General features: G+C 28.8%; 5 protein-coding genes across 5 annotated transcripts; 2 read left to right on the forward strand and 3 right to left on the reverse strand.

The window, feature by feature from the left end:
• Nucleotides 1-282: 282 nt before the first annotated feature.
• On the reverse strand, nucleotides 283-4,257 carry PGO_052150 (hypothetical protein, conserved; the record flags this gene model as incomplete). Its single annotated transcript, XM_028686593.1, has 1 exon — nucleotides 283-4,257. One exon carries the CDS (start codon nucleotides 4,255-4,257, stop codon nucleotides 283-285), a length of 3,975 nt encoding a protein of 1,324 aa, XP_028542394.1.
• A 4,369-nt stretch (nucleotides 4,258-8,626) lies between these two features.
• On the forward strand, nucleotides 8,627-9,937 carry PGO_052160 (hypothetical protein, conserved; the record flags this gene model as incomplete). Its single annotated transcript, XM_028686594.1, has 1 exon — nucleotides 8,627-9,937. One exon carries the CDS (start codon nucleotides 8,627-8,629, stop codon nucleotides 9,935-9,937), a length of 1,311 nt encoding a protein of 436 aa, XP_028542395.1.
• Nucleotides 9,938-11,562: 1,625 nt separating this feature from the next.
• Nucleotides 11,563-13,803, reverse strand: PGO_052170 (hypothetical protein; the record flags this gene model as incomplete). Its single annotated transcript, XM_028686595.1, has 1 exon — nucleotides 11,563-13,803. One exon carries the CDS (start codon nucleotides 13,801-13,803, stop codon nucleotides 11,563-11,565), a length of 2,241 nt encoding a protein of 746 aa, XP_028542396.1.
• Nucleotides 13,804-23,121: 9,318 nt separating this feature from the next.
• On the forward strand, nucleotides 23,122-23,919 carry PGO_052180 (hypothetical protein, conserved; the record flags this gene model as incomplete). The annotated part of the gene is made up of 3 exons (XM_028686596.1): nucleotides 23,122-23,202; nucleotides 23,367-23,496; nucleotides 23,801-23,919. 3 exons carry the CDS (start codon nucleotides 23,122-23,124, stop codon nucleotides 23,917-23,919), a joined length of 330 nt encoding a protein of 109 aa, XP_028542397.1.
• Nucleotides 23,920-24,082: 163 nt separating this feature from the next.
• Nucleotides 24,083-26,040, reverse strand: PGO_052190 (trafficking protein particle complex subunit 3; the record flags this gene model as incomplete). The annotated part of the gene is made up of 6 exons (XM_028686597.1): nucleotides 24,083-24,118; nucleotides 24,288-24,371; nucleotides 24,689-24,871; nucleotides 25,350-25,449; nucleotides 25,654-25,751; nucleotides 25,981-26,040. The coding sequence occupies 6 exons, from the start codon at nucleotides 26,038-26,040 to the stop codon at nucleotides 24,083-24,085; spliced, it is 561 nt and encodes a 186-aa protein (XP_028542398.1).
• Between the last annotated feature and the right edge of the window lie 1,041 nt (nucleotides 26,041-27,081).

Below are 27,081 nucleotides of genomic sequence, written 5' to 3' on the forward strand. Positions count from 1 at the left end.
TCATCCTTTTAACAACGTCAACTCAAACCTAGAGGGTGTGTGTGTGTGGGGGACAAATAAGGCAGCAAATATTATGCGTTTAAAGTTATGACCCTCAAATATGATCCCTATGATGTGCGAATATACACACACGGCGTATGTAGATGACACACACTCAAGTTTTGCACTTTTCTGTCTCCTCTGTGGTGCCCATTGTTAATTTGTTCCGAACTGATCAGTGTTGCTTTTCAAATCGGGATTATCGTTCATGTGACTTGAAACAAAATCGAATGAATTGAATATTTAAATATTCGTGGGGCCTGAGAAGTGGTCATTTCCCTGATGATGTTCATTCGAGTGCACATTAAGGTGCACATTAAGGTGCTCATTCGGGTTTTCATTCGGGTTTTCATTCGGGTTCTCGTTCGGGTTCTCGTTCGGGTGCATATTAGAATGTTCACTGTAATTTTCACCTTCATGCACATTGTAATCGCCGTGGTAATTGTCTCTCGGGTCATATTCACTTGGATTGTCATAATTACCTTTGAAATTATTTCCATTATCTGATCCAGAATTGTTATTGTTGCTAAAATTGCAATTCGAACTTAGGTTATAGCTGTCGTTGTTTTCATGGTAATCATCTTCATACTTGATGTAATCATTCTTATTTTCATCAAACAGTATGTCAATAACATTTGCATAGTTACTAAAACAGTTATTATTGTTATTTTCGTGGTTATTAATTCCTACCTCATTTTCATCATTATTCTGGATGATTAATCCCTTTCTTCTATTGTGATTGTTTTGGATCTCCTCTTCATCTTCTTCCTCTTCTTCTTCTTCTTCTTCTTCCTCCTCTTCATCATCATAATGGTAATTTCGATTCATACATCTATCACTATTTCCATTGACATTATCATTTGTAATATTCTCACGATTGTTCAACTCTCCAGTATTATTAAGATGGTGATGTAACATCAGATTATTATCTGCTGGATTGCACAAATTATTTGACAGTATATCATCATCAGGATGATGGTGAGCTACCTCCTCCCTCTCCTCTTCTGCCCTTTTTTCATCCCCATAATTAACATCATTGAAATATAGAGAATAATGGTTCAGTTCTTCAATAATTATATCATTCCATCCAGAAACAGTAACTAAGAAGTTTGAAAGCCATTTAATTTCTAAAGATTTGTTGCTCAAGATTTGGCAAATATGAAGTAAATGTGCTTTGTATCCACAATCAATTAAATTTTCGAATTTTTTTCTTTTTTTTTTATTTTTAATGTTTCGACATCTTCTTACAGCATCAAAATATCTTAAGCACTTGGGTAAAAATGTAGTCAAAGCTAATATATAATATAAGAGATAGGAATATTCGTTTTCTTTAAATATAATAGTTTGTAATAAATCACATACAGATATGTGCAATAAATTATTCCATTTATATTTAAAAAATATATCAATGGATATATCGAAAAACCCTTCATCAATTATTTCTGTCAAAATGTTTTTCGACTTGGTTTTTATCAACGTTTTTATTAATTGAATAATTTCTAAAGTTGTAAATCCTAGGATATTTTTATTCTTATTTTTATTTATATTTTTAATATATAGTTTCATAATATCTTTTATGTAATTAAAAAAACATATATCTATAAAGGTGCTATTCTCAAGATATTCTACCCACTTGTTTAGTGGTATATTTATATCTCCTTCTTTTTCTTTTTCGAATATTTGAAATGTGTCTTCTTCGTTTGTATTTCCATTTATCACATTTCCTGAGCAGCTGTTCGATTCTATTCCAAAAATATCTTCTTTTATTTTTTTCTTTTCCTTACTTTGAGCAAAGTTCAACGAACTACAGCTAATGATTCCTCCCACACCACACATTTGTAATGATACATCGTCTACTAGTAAATCTGAAGAAATTTCTTCTTGGTCTTCCTTCACATGCACTCTACTGCTTGCGATTCTTTTCATTCTATTTAGCACATCTTCGAATTTTATTTTCTTCAAATGATCGAAATTTTCATCATCTGATGATTCTGATGAAGATACGTCCGACCCGTATGATAAGCAATTCTCATTGTCACTATTTCTTTCAATTTTTGCTTCCTTACTGTTGTACTTCGAGCAATTGTTCAAATTCTCGACACACTGTTTATTGTTATTAAATATGTGCATGTTCGATATTTCTGAATGATACGAATCTAAATTCGATTCTACATGTGTATTATGGTTATTCATTTGGTTGGATCCAATTTGTACATTTGTCTCTTCTCCCTGATTTGCATTCATAGACATATAGTAATAGGATAACGAACCTTCATGCACATGCATCGATTCTCCGTTTCTTTTATTTTCCTCAGAATTCTCGTTCATGCACAACATATTGTTTCCCCCTCCTTTGGAAGTGATCTCAGAATTTGGAATGTTATGATTCGGAAGTTCTTCACTTCTCTCATGGTATCCATCTCTCCAATCACCACCTCTCCATTCACCATCTCTCCATTCACCATCTCTCCAATCACCATCTCTCCATTCACCATCTCTCCATTCACCATCTCTCCAGTCATCGTCTCTCCCATCACCATCCTCCCTTGCACAATTTTCATTTGTTGGTAAGCCTTTGTTCATGTTATTTTTCTCCCCTGAATGATCGCATTCCCCTTGGTGATGCACATCCGGGTGCAATCCGAGACACATGTCAAAAGCTTTTCCAAACGATGCACTTGCTTCAGATTCGAATTTGGTCTTGTTAATTTCTTCTTCTGTTCCTGCGTGAAAAGTTTTATACATTTTCTCCTTCTCTACATCTGGAATTTCTCTGTCTTGCACACTATCCATAATGATATTTGTCTCAATTTCCTTCGTTTCATCTTCTATTTTCTTGTTCATGTGACTTGGCCCTTGGTCTATTCCTTGTAGATCTTGATTCTCCGTTTCACAGTCTCCTTGGCTAGCTACTTCTCCCCCATTGCTTCTTCTTCTTCCTCCTCCTCCACCTCCTTTTTCTCTCTCAATTTCACTTTTTTCGATTTCTCTCTTTTCTTCTTCACCGGTATCTGCACCACCAGCAGATGCAATGGGGTGAGAGTAATTTCTACATGTGATTCCAATATCAGATGAAATAAGAACATTAGATGTATTTGTGTAATCGGATGTACACAAACCATACTGATCACAGGAGCCATAGGAAGGACCTGATGAACCAAAAAGAATTGATTGATCTGATTCTCGTACTTGGTTAAGGCAACTAGCATGAGCTTTGGAAGAATTGTAAACATCCTCTTCATCTATAACTTTGTTTGATTTCCTTTTTTTTTTTTTTTTCCTTGTGTTTTTGCATTGCTCTATCTGTTTCAACTGTTTCATTTTTTGATCTTGTTCTTTATTGTACAAATCTAAACATTCATAAAAATCAATGTTATTGTATGATTTGGATAGTACAGTGTAATGAAGCAAATCTGAAATTATGGTAATTGCAGCAGATATTGTGTATGGGCAATCTGAAAAGACACATTTGATTAAATATGAAAAAGATAACTGAGATGATAAATCAATTAAGAAATAATTAAAATAATAAATTTCTGATTTTCGAACAAATATATCTCTAATAAGACATGTTATATTATCCTCCCTATCACATATTATAAAAATTTGATCTGAAAAATTTCCATTTAAATTACTTAAAATAAAGTACATAATATCTTTATTATCAAATATACATAGATATGGCATTTTTACAAATAATAAAACTTTAAATAATTCAGTTATATTTCTGGAATAAAAATGATATAAGAAACCTTTTAAATATAATTCTTTCTTTTTTTTTAAAAAATTTACCACCTCTTTTGTATATTTATTATATATTGTTATGGCACATCGGCTAAAATATCCTGATAAAACTTCGTTCAGTTGATTTTTTTTTAGTATAAAACTCCAAAACAATTTCATTAATTTTTCATTATATACTAGTGAATCCATTATTACCTTATTTTCTGAATTCAATATTTGATGACATTTGTATGGAAATTTATAAGACTTGTCATAATTATTTTTTTCATTAGATTCCTCCGTTATGTATTTAATTATTTTACGTAAATTCTCTTCTCTTGCTAAAAAATTAATCAATTCACAATTTTCCGTTTTTATTTCTTGTATTAAACCTTCATAATTCAAAAGACCTTCTATATCGTTCGACTCGATATGTTTAATAACTTCCAGGGATAGGCAATCATTTTTGAGTTTCCAGTAGAGACCATTGTCCATTGTAGACGTGTGTGTGTGTGTGTGTGTTCTTGCGTGAGTGCTTATGGAAAAGAATGCCAAAACCAGATAAGGTCAATTCAAATCACGTAAAATATGCTTTGTTAAATACTTGTCATATACAGTTGTATATGGATCGTACCTCCTTAGCAAAGTCTACTAGGTAGGGACTCTTCACTCGGGATCCAAATTCCATATGGGTACGCATGTATAATATTACGCTTAGTATGCATGTATAATTCCACACTTCTCACGAACGTATGTGTGTAGGTATATATATTGTGCTACACACACAGGTAAGTGAATTGGGAGCTATTGCATATATTTCTGTGAATGTCATAAGGAGTCTCTTCTTAAATCTCCGAATGATGTAAAAATGGATGAATTAAATATGCACACGGTAAACTTGTTTTCATACAAAAAAAAAATTAGCGTATTCAAAATGTTCGAAAATATTTTTCTGAGAGGGAGATATTATATAACTACCTCCTGTGTCAAAATATTCGAATGGGCATGCACATATATGTAACTTCCTTTTTTGAGAAAAAAAAAAAAAAAAAAAAAAAAAAAAAACATCTTATGTAGATTTTCCGTTTAGGAAAACAATTTTCCCATCTCCCCTTCTCAAATGAAACAATTTATTTTATATATTTCTTATGAATGAAAGAATTTGCAAATACTTCTCTCTATATAATTTAACGCGGATGAGGAAATTATCGTTTGGATAACACACGACAGGGGTAATGGGGTCTATTGGGTGATAAAAAATAAAATAAATAAATGAATGAATAAACGAATGAATAAACGAATGAATAAATGAATGAATAAATAAATGAATAAATAAAAGAATAAATAAATGAATAAATAAATAAAATAAAATCGAGAAGGGGGAAAGGATGTGATGAAATATAACGCAGCATGGAAATGTATACATAGACAAGATGGTATTTTTGTTTATGCCTTTTTTTTTTTTTTTTTTTTTTTTTTTTGTTCTCACCTCTCTCTTTGTTTTCATAAATTCTTATTGGTAGTTTTACATACACTAAACTTTTGTGCATATCTCTACATCATCCAGAGTTTAATTTTTCTGCAAAATGTTAGTTCTCCTATGTGTACAAAGAGCATATGAATAAAAATGTATGAACGTATGGCACACTCAAAGTACGTGACAAACGAAAAAAAAAAAGAGTAAAGGTAAAAAAAAAAAAAAAAAATTAAATAAATGGTTAAGTAGAATAGTGAACAAATGGTAAAGTAGAAGAGTGAACAAATGGTAAAGTAAAAGAGTGAACAAATGGTAAAGTAAAAGAGTGAACAAATGAGATAATAAAACAAATGCTTAAAGGTACAAGTGCTATTATGCGTAAAGAGATGTGTTCAATGGGGAATAAGTAAACATGAACACACTTCAATTCCTTTATAAAAAAAAAAAAAAAAAAAAAAAAAAAGGAAAAGGAAAAGTACCAAAAAGCTATAGAAGATTTTTCTCTGGAAAAACGTGTATTTTACATTTATACATGTGAAGCTCAATTTTCAAAATAATTGAGATGAAGTACTGATATGACAAAGAGCATTTATTTATACATATAAGGGGACGGTTACACAAATGAGAGAAAATACAAGGTATAAAGTAAAACAAAGTACATTCATATTTCATCCTTTCTTTTATTGGTTTATTTTATTTTGTGCCATTTTATGATTCAAATGCGTGAATTCCGTTTGCTTCACACTGAATGTGGAATACATTAAAATATATCAAATGAGGAATAGAGGAAATTAACGTGCACTCGTAAACGTACGAATATGGAGAGAATGTCTCTCTTCCTCTTTCACTTTCTGAGTCAGAATTCAGGCATATCAATGCACATGCATACGTGTATGTCTGGAATGATGAAACTACATCACCTGCACGTGTGAATATGTGCCTAAGTCATATATTCACGATGTTGTATTTTGTGCACACATTAGAAACACACCACCATGACACATTTTCATACATTTGTGTACGTATAAAAAATTCTCTGTTTACCCACCTCCTTCAAAAGGTGGCATTAAATGAAAACCATTCAAATGGGCATTCTCTGTTGAGAAGAGGAATGAGAAATAAAAAAAAAAAAAAAAAAAAAAAAAAAAAGGTGTACTTGAATAACATTATAAAAGAGAATCAATTCAAATGGCACGTACGTGTAAGTAATCCCTTAAGTGTCAAAAAAATTGTCTGCATATACACGATTATACCTCTAAATGTATTAGACAAAAAAAAAATACACAAATGGAAAAAAAAAAAAAAAAAAAAAAAAAAAAACGCGAAATATATAAAAATATAAATATATAAAAAAAAAAAAAAAAAAACCATTGCTCGTGTAATACACCGTGCAGTTGCTTGGGCTATACACAACTGAGTTAGAATTGGAACTCTTTGTCAAAATGGTGAAAAAAATAAAAAATTCGTGAGCGTTTGGGAACATACCTAACATGGTTGTGAAGAAGTGTTTACGGATGCACGCAACGAGAAACACAAAAGGACACACGTAACGGAAATTCGAGCAGCCCAATAAGTCATTCGAACATGCAGCTGCATACACACCTCATGATAAATCTAGTTATTCACATGCATGAGCATAAAAACTACTAAAGTAAAACATTGAAAATAAAAGAAAAAAAAAAATATTTATATATATATATATATATATATAATAAAACAAAATAAATGAAGCTAACAATCCTTCAAAACAACAGTTTTTTTTTTTTTTTTTTTTTTTTGGATAATGCTACATTTACAACAAAATTGACGTTAGGTATTATTTCAAAGGTTCTTATAACGCAATATTTACAATGATTACAAACTTTTTCTATACCTCCGTTTTTGTTTTTCTTTTATCACATGACATAAAATTTTTTATTCTATATTTCTCTAAATGATCTGATACGTATAAATTGAAATAAGAAAAACAACGAAAAAAAAAAAAAAAAAAGAGAGAAAGAGAAAGAATAGAAGAAAATAAGGATGTGTCAGTTTGAGTGGAAGAAGAAGAATATATAAATAACATGAATGTAATTTTGATTCATGCCATATTATAACTGATTAAACAGACTTATATAAATTTACTATATCCCTCCTACGCTATACAAACCACATCGTACACAGAATTATTGAACTGATAATACTGTAGCATAATATAAAAAGAGGTAGGAATAAAAGAAACCTTCAAAGCTACAAATCTTCCATTTTAATTCTCGTGCATTATATATATATATATATACGTAGTTACCATGAACTGCATTGTTGGGGATGGCTAGGTATAATTAATATTGTATATACACTTTTCATATGCGTGGTACGGGTATATGCTTACATATCCCATATATATTTGTACATCTTTATGTTAATACATAGAGCAACATTATTGTGTCAAGCTGAACCTGCGCAACGAATTTCTCAGTTCTTACTCTTCCACACCTCAGGTACTGCACTAGTTTGGCGAATATAAAAATTAACCCAGTAAGGGTAGGGCAAGGAAATCATTTTTAGAGAAAAAAAAAAAAAAAAAAAAAAACTGAAACAATTTTTTTTTTTGCTTTTAAAAAAAGTACACTGTGTTACAATTTATATCAACCCTTATGCAAAAGAGTTGTGACTAAAAAGGAGGTTGAGATGTTGAGATGTTGACATGTTGAAATGTTGAAACAGTTTTACACGATAATGCATAGTGTATATGAATGTATATATATAATATATAGCATACAGTATGCATAAATATCTATTATATATATATATATATGTATATTAAAAAAATAAGCATTGTTAGCAAGTGATATGAGATGACCTTACCAGATGGGATTATTTTCAGTTTTCTTTTTTTTTTTTTTTTTTTTTTAAGTAACTTAAGGGTTTAAATAGTGTATAACCGCAGCATGTTATGTAGTTATATAATACCCCTAAATTTTTGGAGGATTACGAAGAAAAGCATATTTTTGACAATTTTTTTTCCCTTTTTTTTCTGAAATTAGTGTACTACAATTCTTTTACGTACATGTATAAGAATCTTTGCATTTCGGGTGCTTGACAAGGATTATCATTTTCACACTCAGCGTTTCTGCGCTTGCAAGTACCCTTGAAAAAAAATAAAAAACGAAAAAAGAGAGTAGTAAATTGGTAAATTGGTAAATTGGTAAATTGATAAATCGGTATAAATCGGTATAAATCGGTATAAATCGGTAAAACAGTAGAGCAGTATAATAATAGAATAATAAGGTAACTTTCCAGGGGTAGCCTACATATTGAACTCACCAAGCCTGAAGCACATTGAGAAGTTCAACAAAGGAAAAGGTAAACAAACAGAAAAGGGATTAATCGAAGAGAAGTTGAATAATGTCGGTGTACATTCAGCTAACACATGACCTGTCGGGAACAGTTACGGCTGTGACAATTGGAGATTGGATTTTAGGGATTCTGAAGCAGAAGAACATCCAAGAGTACGAAGTGTTCTTTAAGAAATTTTTGAACATATATCAGAAGCAGGACAAAGACTCAGAGAGTAATAACAGATCAGAGATATTTTCACTATTACTATCGGCTAGCGATTTTATATTTGAGACATTAGTAGAAACAAAAAAGAAGAACAAGATAAAGGTGATAATTGATAATAAGGAAAGCATAAAAAGTTTCAACGAGTTTTACAAGGAAGTGGAAGAATACTTTGTTATTTTAATATCCATTTTGCAGTTAGAATTTAAAAGTGTAGAAGATTTAAATAATGCAACAAATAATTTTATCAAAGCTATTAAAAATTTTAATGTTTTTCCAGAATTGAGATTAAAAATTTTACAACTATTATACAACTCATTCAGTGTAAACTTTTCCTTTAGATTTCCAACATTCATTGCTATACTACAATTTTCATCACAAAATAATATTTTTCATTTTATATTACCATATATAAAATTTATCGATCAATGGATTAAAGAGTGGAATATTAGTTCACGTGAAAAGAGACAAATATATTTGATTATAGCACAAGAATTAAAGAAGTTAAAAAAGTATGAAGATTCATTTAAACATTTAAAAAAACACATTTATTATTTCCAAAAAGAAGGACAGGAATTTTTAAATCATCCAAGTACAATCAATGCAAGTATTGAATTAATAGTGGATTCGATTAATCTAAATAATAACATTTATTTTCATGAATTATTAACTTTGGACGCTATTCAGAATTTACAAAATATTCATGAACATCAGCCTATTTTCCAGTTATTAACAATATTTTACAAATATAGTATTCATGAATTTTTAACTTTTAAAAATAACTATGGTGTCGAGTTTTTTACAAAATATAACATTGATCTAGAAATTGCAGAAAATAAAATTTATCTATTATCCATTATATCACTGTTTAAAGATGCCAAGGTACAAAATATACAATATATATCTGAACAACTTAACATTACAACTATAAAAATTGAAAAAATTCTAGTTGCTGCTATTGGAAGTGGTGTTATTGAGGCCAAAATTGACCAAATAAATAAAAGTGTCCAAATGAAAACTACCATTTTGAGACATTTTGATGACACCCATTGGGAAATTCTAAATTCACAAATTACCAAGTATATAAATAATGTGCAAAAAATACTGGATATGACAACAACACGTACGAGGGGTGGTGTTATGTCTAACAAGTAAAGGGGAAGGAAAGGATGCTCCAGAAGGCGCGCAAAAATCAACAAAAAACAAAAATGTATATACATACATACATATATATATATATATATATATATGTGTATATAATGTACAATCCCTGGTAAGCTTCCGGGTACAGAAAAGTGCACATAGAAGAGCAGTTATTGCAAGGTAATATAATCACACAAAATAGAAGCTTTCCCCACGTCACTTGCTTGCTCTAGTTAGAGAAGAGGAACTGTTTAAATGTTGTATTTTATTTATTATCGTTATTATTTTATTATTTTCTTTTATTTATTTATTTTTTTTTTTTTATTTATCATTTTTTTTTATTCTTTTTTCTCTTTTTCTAAGTTAAAAACACCATGTGCAAATGCACACGATATTATAAAAATTACAATAATTAATTGAACATGTGTAATATCCAGTAGTTTCATTTCACACGCGTATAACTCGTCACGATGTTATACATTCAGCTAGTAAGTTATTATAAGCTATTATAATAAGCTATTTCGTTATTAAACCATTTCGTTACTTCCCTATTTTGATGGGGCTCTTTTTCCGATTATGTTTTTTTTCATATGAACCGCGGTGGTCTTAAGTTGTTTTTCATAAAGAGTGTAAACCAGTGCGTGCTATGCAACTGACACATAAAATATATATTCTGTTTATAACAAAAATACATGTGATTAATCTCATATCAATATGGGAGAAAAACATCTACGTCATCTTTTCATGCAGATATATGGATGCAACTACTATTTCTTCCCTCAGCTTTTTCTCTTGGCAATTCATCCGCACAGGTTGCACTAACCGAAATGCTGTAGGTGAGATCACGGGAGACTAAGAGAGTGCGATGAGCGAATGGTCTAATTCAACAGCGCGCGTAAAAACAAGAACCAAAACGAACACGAAAGCGAACGCGAAAACGAAAATAAGATGTAAAAATAAAATATGTATATATATATATATATATATGTATATACGCATGAGCATAGAGAATAAGATTGGGAGCAATCCGGTAAACGCAACAACGGGGGGTAGAAGTGCGGATTGGGGGAGGAAAAATAGTGCTGTACAAAAACTTTTACACTCTTTCCCTCTTTGCTTTCGCTAGAACATATATATGTGTATATAACGTTGTGAATCCTACTGGACGTAATGAATAACGGTTTTGTTTTATCGTTCACACACCTCAAAATAGTTCAACTTTCCATAGTCTTCTTCTCTCTCCCTGACGTCCGTTCTTCTATACATCTTCTGTTATCATATGCGATAAGGGTATACATGCAACTAAAAAAAATTTCAATTCATTGAAGGCGGGTCGGTCGGTCTGTTTGTGTTGGCATTCCTTTTCTCCTCATGACATTACGGTATTTTCCTTATTGTATTTACACGTATAAATATTCCCATGGCTTACAATAAAAAAAAAAAAAAAAAAAAGTCATACGCAACGCAAAATAGATATATATATATATATATATATACATACACATATACATATGCATGTACGTATACATATATATAACACATACTGGTAGGCTCTAAATTGTTGCAAGCGTTATTAATTAGCTTCATTCATTACAAAAAAATTTGCATTGTGGTATGTATATTATTTCTTTTCTTCATCAATACACAGCAATTTTTAACTCCTTCAAGGGATTAAAATTTTTCCCCCTCTGGTTATTGTCACTCAAATATGCCTTAACTTTATAATTCCTATTGTAAAAATATTTGTTAACCTTGAAACTCTTTGTGCTTCTATACACATTACATCCATTATAATTCGAAGGTTTCATATAAGATGAATGTATATTATAAAATTTATTATTTTTAACATTTTCTGCATTCAACCAATCGTAATTTTGTTTTCCATTATTATTTTGGTCTGCATTAAAAGATATACAACTTTTATTCAAAAAAATATTTTTTTTTTTTTTTTTTTTTTCTACATTTCTGTTTGTAAAATTTGATCCTTTATCGTTCTCTTTACGTATATTTTCATTTCCCACTTCTTTTGCATTTCTTGTGTGACTTATGGTCTTTTTGTCATGAGCCTTTGTTTCCTTAGTCTTAATCGTTTTGGAGCTATCTCCACTCGTATTTCCGCTTGAATTGTCATTTGTGTGATCGCTACTATCCTTCGCTTCCTCTTTATTGTTGACTATCTCTGACAGATAAGCAGGAATAGGAATTTGCTCGGGCTTGGGGGATCTCATGTATATGGGAATCGCAAAGAAACCTTCTTCCTCATCCTTCTTAATTGCTTTCCTAGTATCGTCATTTTTTAAACTATTATATTTGCATAGTTCTTCCTTATATACGTGATTTAACAAATTAGCACTAGTTGTAAAATTCGGATACTTCGAAGTGGCATATTTCAAATTATAATCGATGGAATCATAAACTTTTGGGATATTTCTACTACTACTTCCTTCCATGAGAGTTTTCCTACCAGCATAATGGCATTTCCCATTTTCTGCATTTTTAATTATTTTTAATAATTTTCTACCTCTGCTTGTATTACTTCCAATATTCATTATATTGTGGTACTTGCTTGTACTACTGACAATTCTTTTGTTTTTTAATATTATACAATTTTCCTTAATATTATTATTGTTATGTAACCCCTTCTTCTTCGTTTGATTGGTGCAGTGTTTATCCGATGTATTTAAAGAAATATTATTCGTTACAGAAATTGTAACACTCTTCATATTGTTGCCACTTGTGCATTCATCTTCTGCCACAATGTTTTTATCATTCTTCCGTGTAGAATTACTCTTGTGTTCCTTGTTCTTATTAGTACTTTTTCCTTGATCATTTCCACCAATACTTATATCTCCTTCTCGATGATTTTGGACATGATCACTATTACCATGAAAATTATTATACTTTTCACTTTCACTTGCGTTTGCACATCCTGTACTCTTCTTATTAGAATTGGTTTTCCCCTTTTTGATGATTTTCCTCTGGATATCATTTTCGTTCTCCAATTTTGAACTATCAGTTGGTGTTGCTGCTGCTGTATCATTATTCGTAGTAATCTTTTTTTCCTCTTCGTCAACAGAATGATTCTTAACATCTCTCAAAAGTAAATTAAACAATTCTTGTGTAGATGTAAATTTGAATGCTTCCTTTACTTTTTTGGCCTTGGTTATATTTTTGTCCGATTTTTTCGTTTTGTTCTTTTTTTCTATATCACTTTGTTTGGTATTTTCTTCTCTTTTTCCTTCTCCTTTTTCGTTTCCTTTTTCTGTTCCTTTTTTTTTTCTCTTTTTCTCTCCCGTTTTATGGTTTCCCTCTAAAACATTTTTACTTTCGATCGCAGAAAATTTCTCCTTTCCTTCATCATTCTTCGCAACTTCGATTGGTCTTTTCAGTATTTTTATAATACATTTTTTCCTGTTCATTTCTTTTTTCTTTTCTCTACCTTCCATTTCATCTTTTTCATTTCCTTTTTCGGCTTTTCGTTTTTTGCATTCTGTTTTTATTGTGCTGTCCCTGTGTTTATTATGTTCATTTTTTTTTTCTGCATTTTTCGAATTTTCTCCTTTGTCCAAGTCTTTTTTCATAGATTCCTTGTTCATCTCATTCTTCAACACCTCTTTGATCTCTTCTTTTTCCACGACGCTTTTCTTGGTTTCCTTCTGTATATCTACTAACAACACTCCTTGCTGTTTGTGCTCCTCTTCATCTTGCAACTTATAACAATTCCATTTCTTATAATTATGTAGCTTATAATTATAATTATAACCTCTATACTTGTTGCTATTTCTGTAATAGTTATTATTTCTTCTTCTGCTATAATACTCTTTTCCGTAATACAATCCTAAGTACATATTCTTTGGTTTCTTATAAACATCTACCATTGTATATATTTTGTTCTAAATTTGTTCTTACAAACGTTTAATGAAGTAATATGATAAGCGATAAATCCTCACTCGATGTGAAAAATGGTATATTTTGGATACACGCACTCTTGTTGATGTAACTTCTCTATCTTCACTTTTTGGTTATCAACCGATGCATGTAAACCCAAAGGTACAAAAAAGGTGTATAATACGTGGAGCGATCAATAATATACTGATATAAAATCTTGCCAATTATATGGTTTGTGTATATGTGCATAAATGATTAAATGGATAAGGGATATTGATAAATAAATATGGAAAATATTTATATATTCATATATTTGAACAGAACATCTACACTCCTCATGCAGTTTAGCGTCTATTAAGTATCCCCATGTACAAATGTAATTTGTATGAATATATACAGTGCATGTACAAACATAAAAAACATATGTATTTATAATTAGCAATAAAAAAAGGAGGAAAAAAAAAAAATTATAAAAATGCGAACTCAAATTTCACTTTAAAAAATGCGTATATATATTCTTGTATCTTAAAAGTATATGTAAATGCAATGCATGTACGTGTATAACGTATTTATGCATATATGTATGTATATGTGTTCGTTCCTTTTAAGTCAGGACTCTAAATATATAATTAAAATTTCGTAAAAAAAACAACGGGAGAGAAACAACAAAAAAAAAAAAAAAAAAAAAAAAAAAAATTATAAATAAAAGAATAATTAATTAATTTACAAAAAATATACACATACTTTGCATACATATACATATGATATATGCATATACACACATGCACATACATATATTTTCCATCAAATTAATTTATTATAGATGCGTATACATATGCATATACACACGTTTACATTCACATAATATAGACAGAAACACATACATAATATATATATAAATATACACTCGCACAGGAAACTCAGTCTCCTATCTGCTTCGCTTCTACAGCTGTAAACCATTAAACTATAAATGTAAGCGAATAAGCACATGTATATCTATAAGCACAATTTTCGTCTCTAAATGATACAGAATTTCTTCCTTATTTTAAATTTTTTTTTTTTTTTTTTTTTTTTTATAACTGAATATTCAATATAGTTTTCGGTATAATTAAAACTATATAATCCATTTATACACAATTACTGCATGTACGGATGCTACTTTCTTGTTTTTTTACTCTTTCATAAAAATAATGCTACTTCTCTATTTGGTGTGGTTGCGTTATATAAATGAAATGAAACAAAAAAATAAAATAAAAATGTATTAACGGTGGTAATAATAATATTAATACACATATAAATTAAATGCTAATATAAAAAGGGACTCTTTCTGAAATTCATAAATAAATACTATCCTTACATATTACATGTTATCACTTTTTTTCCATTAAAAAAAAAAAAAAAAAAAAAGGTGTACTATTTTGGTGAGCATAATTACTTGGTTCTATAAGCACAATTTTTGTTTTCGCAATTTGTGATACTTCAAAAATATATGTATATTTGAAACATTCATGCGTACTAAAATGATATAACTTTTTTCCTACAGTTTTGGTTATATATCCTTTTCCAACTTGTTCTGTATACACACATAAATTCAGTACTATGCTACGCAAAATAATTTCATATTAACTATTCTCAATAAAATGCAATGAGGTTTTTTTCTTGCGTTTTTTTATTTTTTACGTGCTCATAAAATAAAGAAAAAATTTAATTCACACTTTTGGTAGGTACACTTTATATATGTAACGTATGTATGTAAAGGCTGTAAGAATACCATTTATGTATTAATTTTATGATAAATATATATTACATATGTATTACATCTATATGCAAGTATATTGGTGTATTCTTCATTTATATATATGTATATATATTTTTTTTTTTTTTTTGTTATCATATTTTAATACATACACATTCATGAATATATTCATCTCTCATTGTTTAATGTTTTATCTGAGATTTCGAGTGGTTCAAAATGAGCATGCATGGAAATGAAAATGTGGATATTTGAAGAATGTGCGGAAATTTAAATTTGTATGTTCTAGGTGGTCCCACTTTATTTATTATTAATTTGTGTATTTCTTATTTTTTATTTTTTTAATTTTTTTTTTTTTATTTTTTCTAACATTTCTGCACATTAAAAAATAAGGCAAAATAAAGAATACTGCAACTTATTTTTCATGGTTACAAATAGAATTCATATCCACGGGTTAAATTAGTAAATATATTTATATGTATAAGGCTATACAATGTATTTGTGTACAAATATAAACTTCACTGTTATTATAGAATGTATATATGAAATATATTTACTTGTTCGTATATATAAATAATAATTTTTTTTTTTTTTTTTTTTTTTCTCTTTTTTCTAAACGAGCTTTCTGTTTAAATTAATTATCAGGAATAAAATAAATCCACGTAATAATCCATGATATAATAATATAAGCTACTAAAAGGTCACATGCACATTACATTATATTTTTATTCATTTTTTTTTCTCATTATTTATAAATTGTTACTTTTTTATATATATTATTTGTATCTCACACACATAAATGTTATGTTGAAACAATCATTTGTATACTTCTTACACAAGGGTTATTATGTTCAAGTATTAATATTGTCATTTTCTCGTACTTATATAAATATATATATGTGGTGGGTGTATTTTTTTTTATTCGTGATAATTTACATACAACCGCATATATGTATTATACATACATGTGTCTGTGGGCACATAGAGATCTATGCAGGTATACTTTTTTCTTCACTCGCATGCATATATATAATACAAGTTTCGTTTCACACTCATTCGGGTTTAGTTGTGGGGAAAAACATTCGTTTGTAATACTGAAGCGACGATAAAATGAATCACACATTCAGATTAAATTTATTGTGCTTATGTCTTTTTTATCTCATAAAAATAATTCTCAAAATTCAAAAAAAAAAATTAAGATTAACGTAAAAATATTTTTACAACAACACGTCTATTCATTCAAATGATGTGAAATATGCGCATATGCAAATATTTTCTGCATACACTTATGTACATATATATTGCTTATAAATACATCTGTATTTATTATCTACATCGATTTGCATAAAAAAAAAAAAAAAAAAAAAAAAAGAAAATTAAATTATAAAATGTAGTATAATATATCAGTTTCAAAGGGTTCTAATTTTAAATGCGTGATATAAAACTTTTTTAAAATTTCAATTCACACAAAAAAAGGACGGTGAAAGTAAATTCATATCATTTGGGGAATGATATATTTCAAAAAATAAACAAATGATGTATGCAGGGTGTGTTATACATACTCATATGTACGTAGCAAGGAACCGAAATAATCAATTCTTTGCGTTATATATAGGTATGTATACATGTATGGGCATTTGTAATAACTTCTGCGGGGTGACGTGTACTCATTTGTTTGCTATATATATAACACACATGTATGTATATATATAGCGAGAGAGAGATGGTTGAAATGTTTATAAGCACCTTAGTGGGAAAAGTGCACAAAAAAAAAAAAATATATTTTTTTAATTAGCTATTTAAAAAAAAAAAAAAAAAAAAAAAAAAAAACATAGCTAAAAAGTGTGTAGATTAATATGCATAAAATCATATGTCTCACTTGTGTAAATACTAATAATTACATAAGTGTATAATTATGTGCAGGTGATTTAGCTGGTGATGTACATATATATAATAACTTTATGTAAATATTTATAAACATATACAACGTTGGCTAAATAATAAAATGCAGAAAAGGTATATAAACATGTGACAACTGTACGTCACACATATGTGACAATGGGTGAAAAAATTAATTATATTAATGACATTACACAAGTGTTCGTTTATATATATATATATTTATATATAAACAAATACAGTTGTAAAATGACTTCTGTAGGAAGGTAAAAAAATAAAATAATTTGAATAATAATTACAAATATAATAACAATAAGAATTTAAATTATTATAATGTAACAATTATAGTTATAAAATAACAACGATAAAAAAGAAAATGGTAATGTGTTTTGGGGGGTCGGGGGTAATGTGGACGAGGAATGATGAAAAAGAAAATTTTTTTCCTTTCTACAATAACCCTCAGTTTTACGTTAAAAAAAGGTATATAATGATTAATTTAAATTTGTTAAAAATAGAAGATAAATATATAAACATATAATAAATGAAATACATGTTTGTAACGATTTCATTTCATTATATGTATATATAGTGTACATATATATTCATATAAATGTATATATATTGTATATAATATATAAAAATATATATATACAAATAAAAACACAAAAAAACAAAAGATTAAAAAAAGTGTTTCTTCTTTAGTTCATAAATTTTCTCAAATTTTTGCATTTTTTTTCTTTTTTCATATATATATGTTGTATATATATATATACGATTTATTATGCTTTCATTAAATTCATTATCACTTTAAATATATATATAATGTACATATATAACATATATAATTTTATTAGCAAATTATTTACATAAATTTTGGACTTAAAAAAAAAAAAAAAATATATATACAATTAAAAAATTTTCTTAGCTAAAATGAAATTAATAAATGTAAATACAATATTTTTTTAAGCTATTTGTTGTACATAAAAAAAATCGAATATAAATATTTATTGCTCTGAAAGAAAAAAAGATGCACAATCATAATTTTTTTTTTTTTTTTTTTTTTGTTCATGCAAAATAATAATGTATTTTTATATGTACATAATTCATATACCGCACGAACCTTTATGAAACCGTTACGTATACATATGTTTTAATGCAATACATCATATATGGTATAACATTTTATATATTTATTATATTCATTAAAAAAAAATTGCTAAATTGGCTAATATAATTTATATCAAATATCATGAAGTTATAAAATGTATTACCCATTTATGGGGGGAGGGGGGGGGGGGGGGGTATATATACGAATATATACAATAACATATGATGGCAAACCTGTGAAAACTTTTCACTTGCAAAATATATATAAACCACATTAAGGAAGAGGAGGGCGTATGTTTTATTATAAGCTTATTGTATTATGCATAAAATCTTGCAATACTTTTTTTGTAAAGTTAAATTTTGTTTCATAACTACATATATATATCATATGCATGCATATATTTTGTAATGATAAAAAAAAATAAAAAAAAGCAAAAAACGAATAAATAAATATATTATATGATTTGTTTAAAAGGGTTATACCGTCACAAAAAATAACCATTGTATGTAGTTATATGCAGATGAATAATGCATCATTCCATTCTTTTCTAAATTCAACAGAAATGTGTTCTAATATAGATTCAGGACTTTTATTTTTATGTTTAAATATTCAGCTCAATTTATAGTCCTAGACATTTTCACATACTTGTGTAAGCAAGCTATTCGATGTCATATGTAGATCTTGCGTATATATATATATACATAGGCATATATACACATAGGCATATATACACATAGACATATATACATATTTTGACGTAGGTGTGGAGGGCAACCATATTTGCGCAAATAATATTCCACCCGTCAAAGTTAACGTAGTTATAAAATAATATAATGAATGATTAAACTAAAATGTCATAGATAAAGTAACCGTACGTTTGATTTCTTTTTTTTTCTTTGATTCATTGGCTGCTTTGGAGTAATGATATAACCTGAATTGTTCAGGTAATTATTTTTTATTGGACAATATGCATATATATGTTGTTGATTCCTCGTGGCGGGAGGTTATAAAATCTACTTATATATATGTCATGTAAAAATAAGTGAAGAAAAATAAAAATGGGGTTAATGCTTTACCAATATATATATGCATACCATTCATATATGTACATATACATCCCTCTTTCCATTCATATGTATACATGTACGTTCCACTCTGGCGATTTTCTCACAGCACTTTGAACGTTCTCTTATTTTTTATATATAGACCAAACGCATGTCACAAATGAATAAAATTGAAAAAAAAAAAAAAGAGTAATATATAACGAAATTGATGGTTATTGTAAAAGGATATCCTTGTTCGGTAAATGTCCAACGCGTAAATCGTCTTACCAAGCGAAATTAAAAATTATAAGCATATATGTTTTATCCTTATTGATGAAAATTTCCACATAGTTAAATGAAAAAAAGAAAAAAAAAAAAAAAAAAGGGCAGTAGAAAAGAGTAAATACATTGGTGCCACATATACCCAAACATATTAACAGTTAAAAAAAAAAAAAAAAAAAGGAGCATTAATACACATGCATGAGTAATAGCATATGGAGTATATAACAAAATAAAAGTGTTTTAAAAAAAAGACATCACTCCGAGGGAGATTCGAAAGAGAGTCTTTCTATCGGATGTATTAAAAGGTAACTATATTTAATGAATTAAAAAATATGTGCAGTAACGTTTTATATATGTGTGATTTAGTAAAAAATAGCTTTGCACTAAGCTCTAGTCGCTCAGGAATGATTATAAGACATCTGCAAAGTAGGTCTGAATATGGGGAAGGTAAAAAAAAAAATAATAAATAACGTAAAAGAAAATAAAATAAAGTAAAATAAAGTAAAACAAAATAAAGTAAATAAAGTAAAACAAAATAAAGTAAATAAAGTAAAACAAAATAAAGTAAATAAAGTAAAATAAAATAAAGTAAATAAAGTAAAACAAAATAAAGTAAAATAAAATAACGGAATTTAAAAAGCACGTGTGCGTACAGTTTTCGACATCAATAAAACATTCGTTCACGAGGGGTGAGATGCTGATTTATAGTATTACACAAATTTTACTCATGCAACTCTACATCGATGTATTACCCATGTAGTTGCTTCAGTACATGTTTCTACACACATGCAAATTAAATATCTAAATTCTTTCGTACTTTGGTGTCATTTGTGCAGCTTGTGCAATTCGCACAAAATTAGTCCAATCAGCATTACTCGTCTACTTCCACAAGAGAATCTTTTAAAATTATGTATTTAACAAATTTTAATGTAGAAAATAGGTGATAATGCTTGTGTGGAAGTATGAATTTTCAAAAATGTTATATTCTCATATGCAACTGGTAACTGTCAACTTACAATTTTCTATGTGCTGCATTGTACACTGCACACTGTACAATTAAGCTTTTAATGTTTGATAGTTACCTTATTATTAAGAATTTCTCCTTTTCCCTTCCCCCCCATTCATTAACAAACTATTAAGAAGGGGAAGTGGAAACATGCATATATGTATCTTTATAAATGAACATATTTGTAGTAATAAGTATAAGTGCACACATGCACACATGAAAATGTTTTCACATTTCAGTAACAATACGTTTTTATATATTACAGCATATACAACTGTTGAAAAAATAAAAAAAAATTATTCAATATGATTGTCAAAATTGGATTAAAACACTTTTTTTTTTTCATGGTTATGCAAACAAAATAAATTTTCTTTTTATCTTAACACATAATAATGTGAGCGAAAAGAATTTAAAATTTGCAGGATGCCAAAGAGAGGAGCAATGTGTGAATACAAAACAAATGAATTATACTTTTATTTATAGTGCATACCTTGCGTTTTTTAAAAAAAAAAAAAAAAAAAAAAAAAAAAGATCGAATGAGTGCATGCATGAACAGATAAAGAAATGAATATATTATTTGCAACTCATATAAGATAGCAGATCTCCCAGATCGTTTTACACACGACAACAGGTATGTAAAAGCATCTTTGCACAGATAAAGCTGATAACGAACAGAATAAAACACGTAGCAAAAACACATATTTCACCTTTTTAACTCTTGTTACAGCTTTCTTTAATATTCCTTTTACGTTTCTTTTTCATTTTTTTTTTTTTTCTTCAGCCACGTTCAATGCTTATGTTGATACTTCTTTACGTGTGTTAATATCTCATTTCACGAAAGAGAAAATGCGTGATATATATGTATAAATGTACACATAAATAAACGACGTGCTAAGATGCTATTCTCCTTGAGTACCTTTCCTATAACACATAAATGTTTAGTATATTTTATAAAAATATTTGTATAACCAGTTTAAAAAAAGGTGGATAATTTACATAGTGAAAAATGAAAAATTTAAACGGATTAACAACAACAGTGTGCGTAACAATTGTTCATATATAAATCAAAAATTATACACTTTGATAAGTGTACATGCGTTGTGAAGGATGTCTTATTAAAGGATTTCAAATATTCTATAAAAATATTTATGACTCAAATACCTGTTGTACAAAAAGAAAAATTAAAATGGAAACTTCCACTTTGTTAAAGGAATGTCCAAAATAAGACTTTATCTTAAATTGTAACACAACATTATGGGATAAGAAAAAAAAAAAAAAAAAATTGTAATTTGCATTACAACAATTTTTTTTTTTTTTAAATGTTCAAATACCATACAAATGTGGAAAATTTTTTATAAGTACTCTTATTGAACATTTTTGTCACACGAATTCAGCATGCGTGCAATAACTTTTTTTTTTAATTTTTTATAATCTTTTATTTTTTATTTTGTTTTTCTATTTTGGCTTTTTTATCCTCTTGATCATTTTTTGCCAAGTTGAGTTCAACGGAACATTTTCCCATGTTTGGTAACTTTTGTGTACAAATTATTAACCCCTTTCATTATTACATCATACCGAACTAATGACGACAAAAATGGTTGAAATGAAGGGGTTTTGGATGCCCCTCCGCCCCCTCCAAAATAAAAAAGAAAAAAGGAAAAAGAAAAAGAGCTCGAAAAAACTATTTGTGTTCCGTTCAGAGTGGACACCTTTTATATATATGGCAAACCTGAGGGGTGGCGGGGGGAACACGGTCATGAAAATTTTCAATTCTCATATTCATTGTATAACACGTTCCTAGTTGCTCAAACGCATACATTTAAGCACACATTTGAACACCCGTGTATAGATAATTTTGCAGTAACGCAGTACTGTAATGCAGGGATAAGTGAAGAAAAAGCTAATTTATATATATATTCTTTTTTTTTTTTTTTTTTTTTTTGCACATTTTTGACATTTTTTTTTTTTTTTACAATTTTTAAGTTACCTGAATTGTATCTATCCTCCCCTTCTTCGAATGCGACTAAGTAGAAGTGAGATGACTCTTTTTTTCGGTTTTCCCTTTTGCCTTTTCATTTTTTCTTTTTCGTTATTGCCCATTTCACAGTGCCACTTTTGCAGCAGAAAGGTCATCCACCTCCTGGAAGTTTCTACTGTTGCCTTTTGTTTTTTCCTTTTTAAGCGTCCTTCATTGTTATATTAAGGCCACTCTAGGAAATGAGTGCACCATCACCCGTTGTTGAAAATGATTTATTAAAGGGGAAAGGAAATGCAAAAACTGCAAGAGCACTACTCGAGGTAAAGCTCCCATTTAAGCATATTGAACGGAAATTATCATTGTCGTTTCACTTTTTCTTCTATATATATATATATATTTTATACAACAATTTGTATAACACTCTAAAGTTAACAAATGGTTTTCTTTTTTTCATTTTTTTCGCCCCGCTTTTCCATCACCGTAGATGATAATGAACAATTGTGATGGTCCAAACTTCAAAATTACAGTTAATGACAACAGAGAATTTTTTGGTGCATTGGCTTATGTAGATAAGTATAATTTATTTCTTACCAATTGCGAAGAGCACTATACAGGTATTTATGCACGCATGTGTGTATGGCAGATTTATTTTGTGTATACAGTCATTCATGGCACGAGAGACACGTGTGTGATTACAAACCATTTTCGTGCATATATATAGAACGATAATAAAAAAAAAAAATAATAAAATAAAGCTAAACATAGGGAAAAAAGTATGTGTGCATGACTATTTCTTCAATCTGTGTGACAGACATATGTATTATGAAAAAATTTGGAAGTATATCTCCCCATATACATACGCAAACGCATATGCACCCCTTCCCTTGCCTTTTTCTCTTATCCTTTTTACTTGTTAAGGCAGCCAAATGTACACACGAAAATGTAGAGATGTTTTAATTCCGTTTAAAATAATCAAGTTAATTGAAATTAAAAAGACTTATTTTGACAAGTGTTATGAAGAACTAAGAAACACGTAACAAAAGGAAAATACATAATTTTTTTTTTTTTTTTTTTTTTTAATTTGTGCAATCGTTGAGGCACCCCCCCCCCCCCCTCATTTCATTATTTTCTTTTATCATTTTTTTTTATTTGTTTTTTTTTTTTTTTTTTTAAAAAGACCATAGCACCTTTTATATTTTACTATTCTTCGTCGTTCAAAATTTCTTCTTTCATAACCTACAAAAAAAAAAAAAAAAAAAAAAAAAAAGACAAATAAGACGAATAAGACAGAGCAAAGTACACGGGAAATAGTGTAATGTCCATTTTGTGAAAACATTTAAGGTTTATTATGAACAACACAGATGTGATATAAAAATATGAGCAGATCACTACACGTGTGTTGTACCTCTAGGAGTTGAATATAAATTTCGTAGGAATCATCTCCCTTTAGCATGTCCTTAACAAAGTAACAGTTTACTTTTATTCTGATCTGGGTGGAAGGGGGGGGGGGAGGAAATATATACATATACAAAATAAATAAAAAAAAACGAAAAGAAACGAAGAGAAACGAAAAGAAAAGAGAAAGAAAAAAAACAAAAAAAATAAAATAAAACAATAAAGGAAAATATTTTATTATTTTTTTTATAATAAAACAAAATATTTACACTCCTCTTGATCTCCATTTGGAGTGATGGAAGAGTACACTCACACTCCCGTATGTATACAAATGATGGATGTTTCTGTGTGTATATCTCCAGCATAGTTTGGATTCTGGAAGTGGTTCTCACTTGTGTCAGATTTAAGTACCTGTTCGAGTGCCCCTTTTATAACGCCACAAAGTAGACTGCAATAATTCAAAGATGACAAGGATTTTGGTAACTCTACAAAATCGCTTAACGGGTTTCGATCAAAATTTATGGAATAAATGTACATTTCTTTATTTACGCAAGTCACATTTCCACTAATCCCTAGGAACATTTTGAAAGCTACCTACAATAAGGGGGTGGATATATGTGTGCAACTGAGTATGTATACACACCAATGCTTCGTTAAGTGGCTTCACACCACTATAGCTTAGAGAACTGTGTTTTATATTTTACTTATTTTGTTGTCTATTTGTTGTTTTTGTTGTTATTTTGTAGTCGTTTTGTTATTTTGTAGTCGTTTTGTTATTTTGTAGTCGTTTTGTTATTTTGTAGTCGTTTTGTTATTTTGTAGTCGTTTTGTTATTTTGTTTTCATTTTATTGTCATTTTGTTTTCATTTTATTGTCATTTCGTTTTCATTTTATTGTCATTTTGTCTTCATTTTATTGTCATTTTGTTTTCATTTTATTGTCATTTTGTTTTCATTTTATTGTCATTTCGTTTTCATTTTATTGTCATTTTGTCTTCATTTTATTGTCATTTTGTCTTCATTTTATTGTCATTTTGTAGTCGTTTTTCTTTTCTTTTTTTTATTTTTAATACCTTTGCTATAACCTCCACAGTTTCCTCAAAATCCTCGCAAAAAGAAATATCCGATTTGGCTAAAAATTCCTCAATCAATCGTATGCCTATATTGTTTCCCCTACAGAGTAAAGATTAGTGAGGGGAAGGCGAAAATAAAAATGAAAAAGAAAAGGAAAATGAAAAGAAAATATGGTAATATTCATTCATTTTGTCAAATCCCGCTCGTCATAGCATGCGGCATAGTGTAACGATTTATCTTGTCAGTTGCAACAGAATGGACACATTTATGTTTAACATAAAAAAAAAAAAAGGCTAAACTTACATTTTTTCCAATTGTTCATTAACTTCGTCTACAAGTTCTAAATCCTTTAGCAGTTGACTCACCAAAGCTCCATATGTCAAGGATAACAGCTCCGAATTCTGGGAAATGTGTAGTAAAATGGTGTCCAGGTTCATTACAGCGAATAAATTTTCTTGTAAGGTTTATCAAAAGAACAGATTCATCTCCGTTTTAGTCACAATTTTTGTAGAAGCAAAAATGGATATGTTTCATACATGCAACTTTCGTGGGCATGGGGAACATATACTAATGAGCATTAAATTTACACATATACATGTACATATATGTTTCCTTTTAATGGGGACCTACCACTTTTTCTAGTTTTGCGAATATAGCATCTCCTTGTTTTTGATATTTATCTTTTGACATTTTGAAAGAGCGACGAAAAGGGGTTTCTTTATTCCTTACACCCGGGACAATTTATCAGTTGATGTTTGTAACCTATTGTTAAGGCGGCTTTGTTGTTTGTTTTTTGTTTCTCACTATTTCTTATATTTCGTACTATTTCTTATATTTCGTACTATTTCTTATATTTCGTACTATTTCTTATATTTCGTACTATTTCTTATATTTCGTACTATTTCTTATATTTCTCACTATTTCTTATATTTCGTATTATTTCTTATATTTCGTACTATTTCTTATATTTCGTACTATTTCTTATATTTCTCACTATTTCTTACTATTTCTTTATTTTTTTACAATTTTTGTCAGTTCTGCTCTGGAATTTAGGGGCAAAAAACTTTGGCTCTTCTTTCCCAGCCCAAGTATTTACATTCCTTTTTTAATCTCATATATTCTTTCTTAAAAGTTAGGAAAATATTTCTACCTTCTACTCCCCCAAGAAAAAAAATGCATTTGCACGCCATTTTGTTTAAGGTGTGATTCACTTGTTCTTACAAATTATCTTCACTGTATTTTCATGGAAGGAGGGCAGTTTTCCCCAGTGTCGAGTGCCGATATGTGACAACTATAGCCAACTCTGCAATTGTGCAATCGTGCCAGTGTTGCTATTATCCCCATTAGCGGCATTATCACCGCTTGTTGTTATTCCAATTCGTTATTGCATCCATTTTGCATCATCGGTGGAGAGAACAACTCTCCTTAATTTTTCTTCTATTCACATGTAGCATGATAATACCTCTTCAAAAGGACCAAACTTGAAATGATCCACAAAATCTGAATATGCAAAAAATGCCAAGCTTTTCCATTTTGCATAACATCAGACATGAGTGACCTTGCATGGGCATATATTTGAGGTCTATATATTCCCATTTGTATGCCGGAATCTACCCAAACGCAGAAATAAAATGGGTAAGAAAAAAAAAAAATAAAATACACACAAATAGATAAAATGTGTAAAAATGTGCCTTTCTTAATTTATCTAAAATTGTTCACTTTTTTTTTTTT

Source organism: Plasmodium gonderi (genome assembly GCF_002157705.1).
Source record: "Plasmodium gonderi DNA, contig: Chr05, whole genome shotgun sequence".
NCBI classification, from domain to species: Eukaryota; Apicomplexa; class Aconoidasida; order Haemosporida; family Plasmodiidae; genus Plasmodium; species Plasmodium gonderi.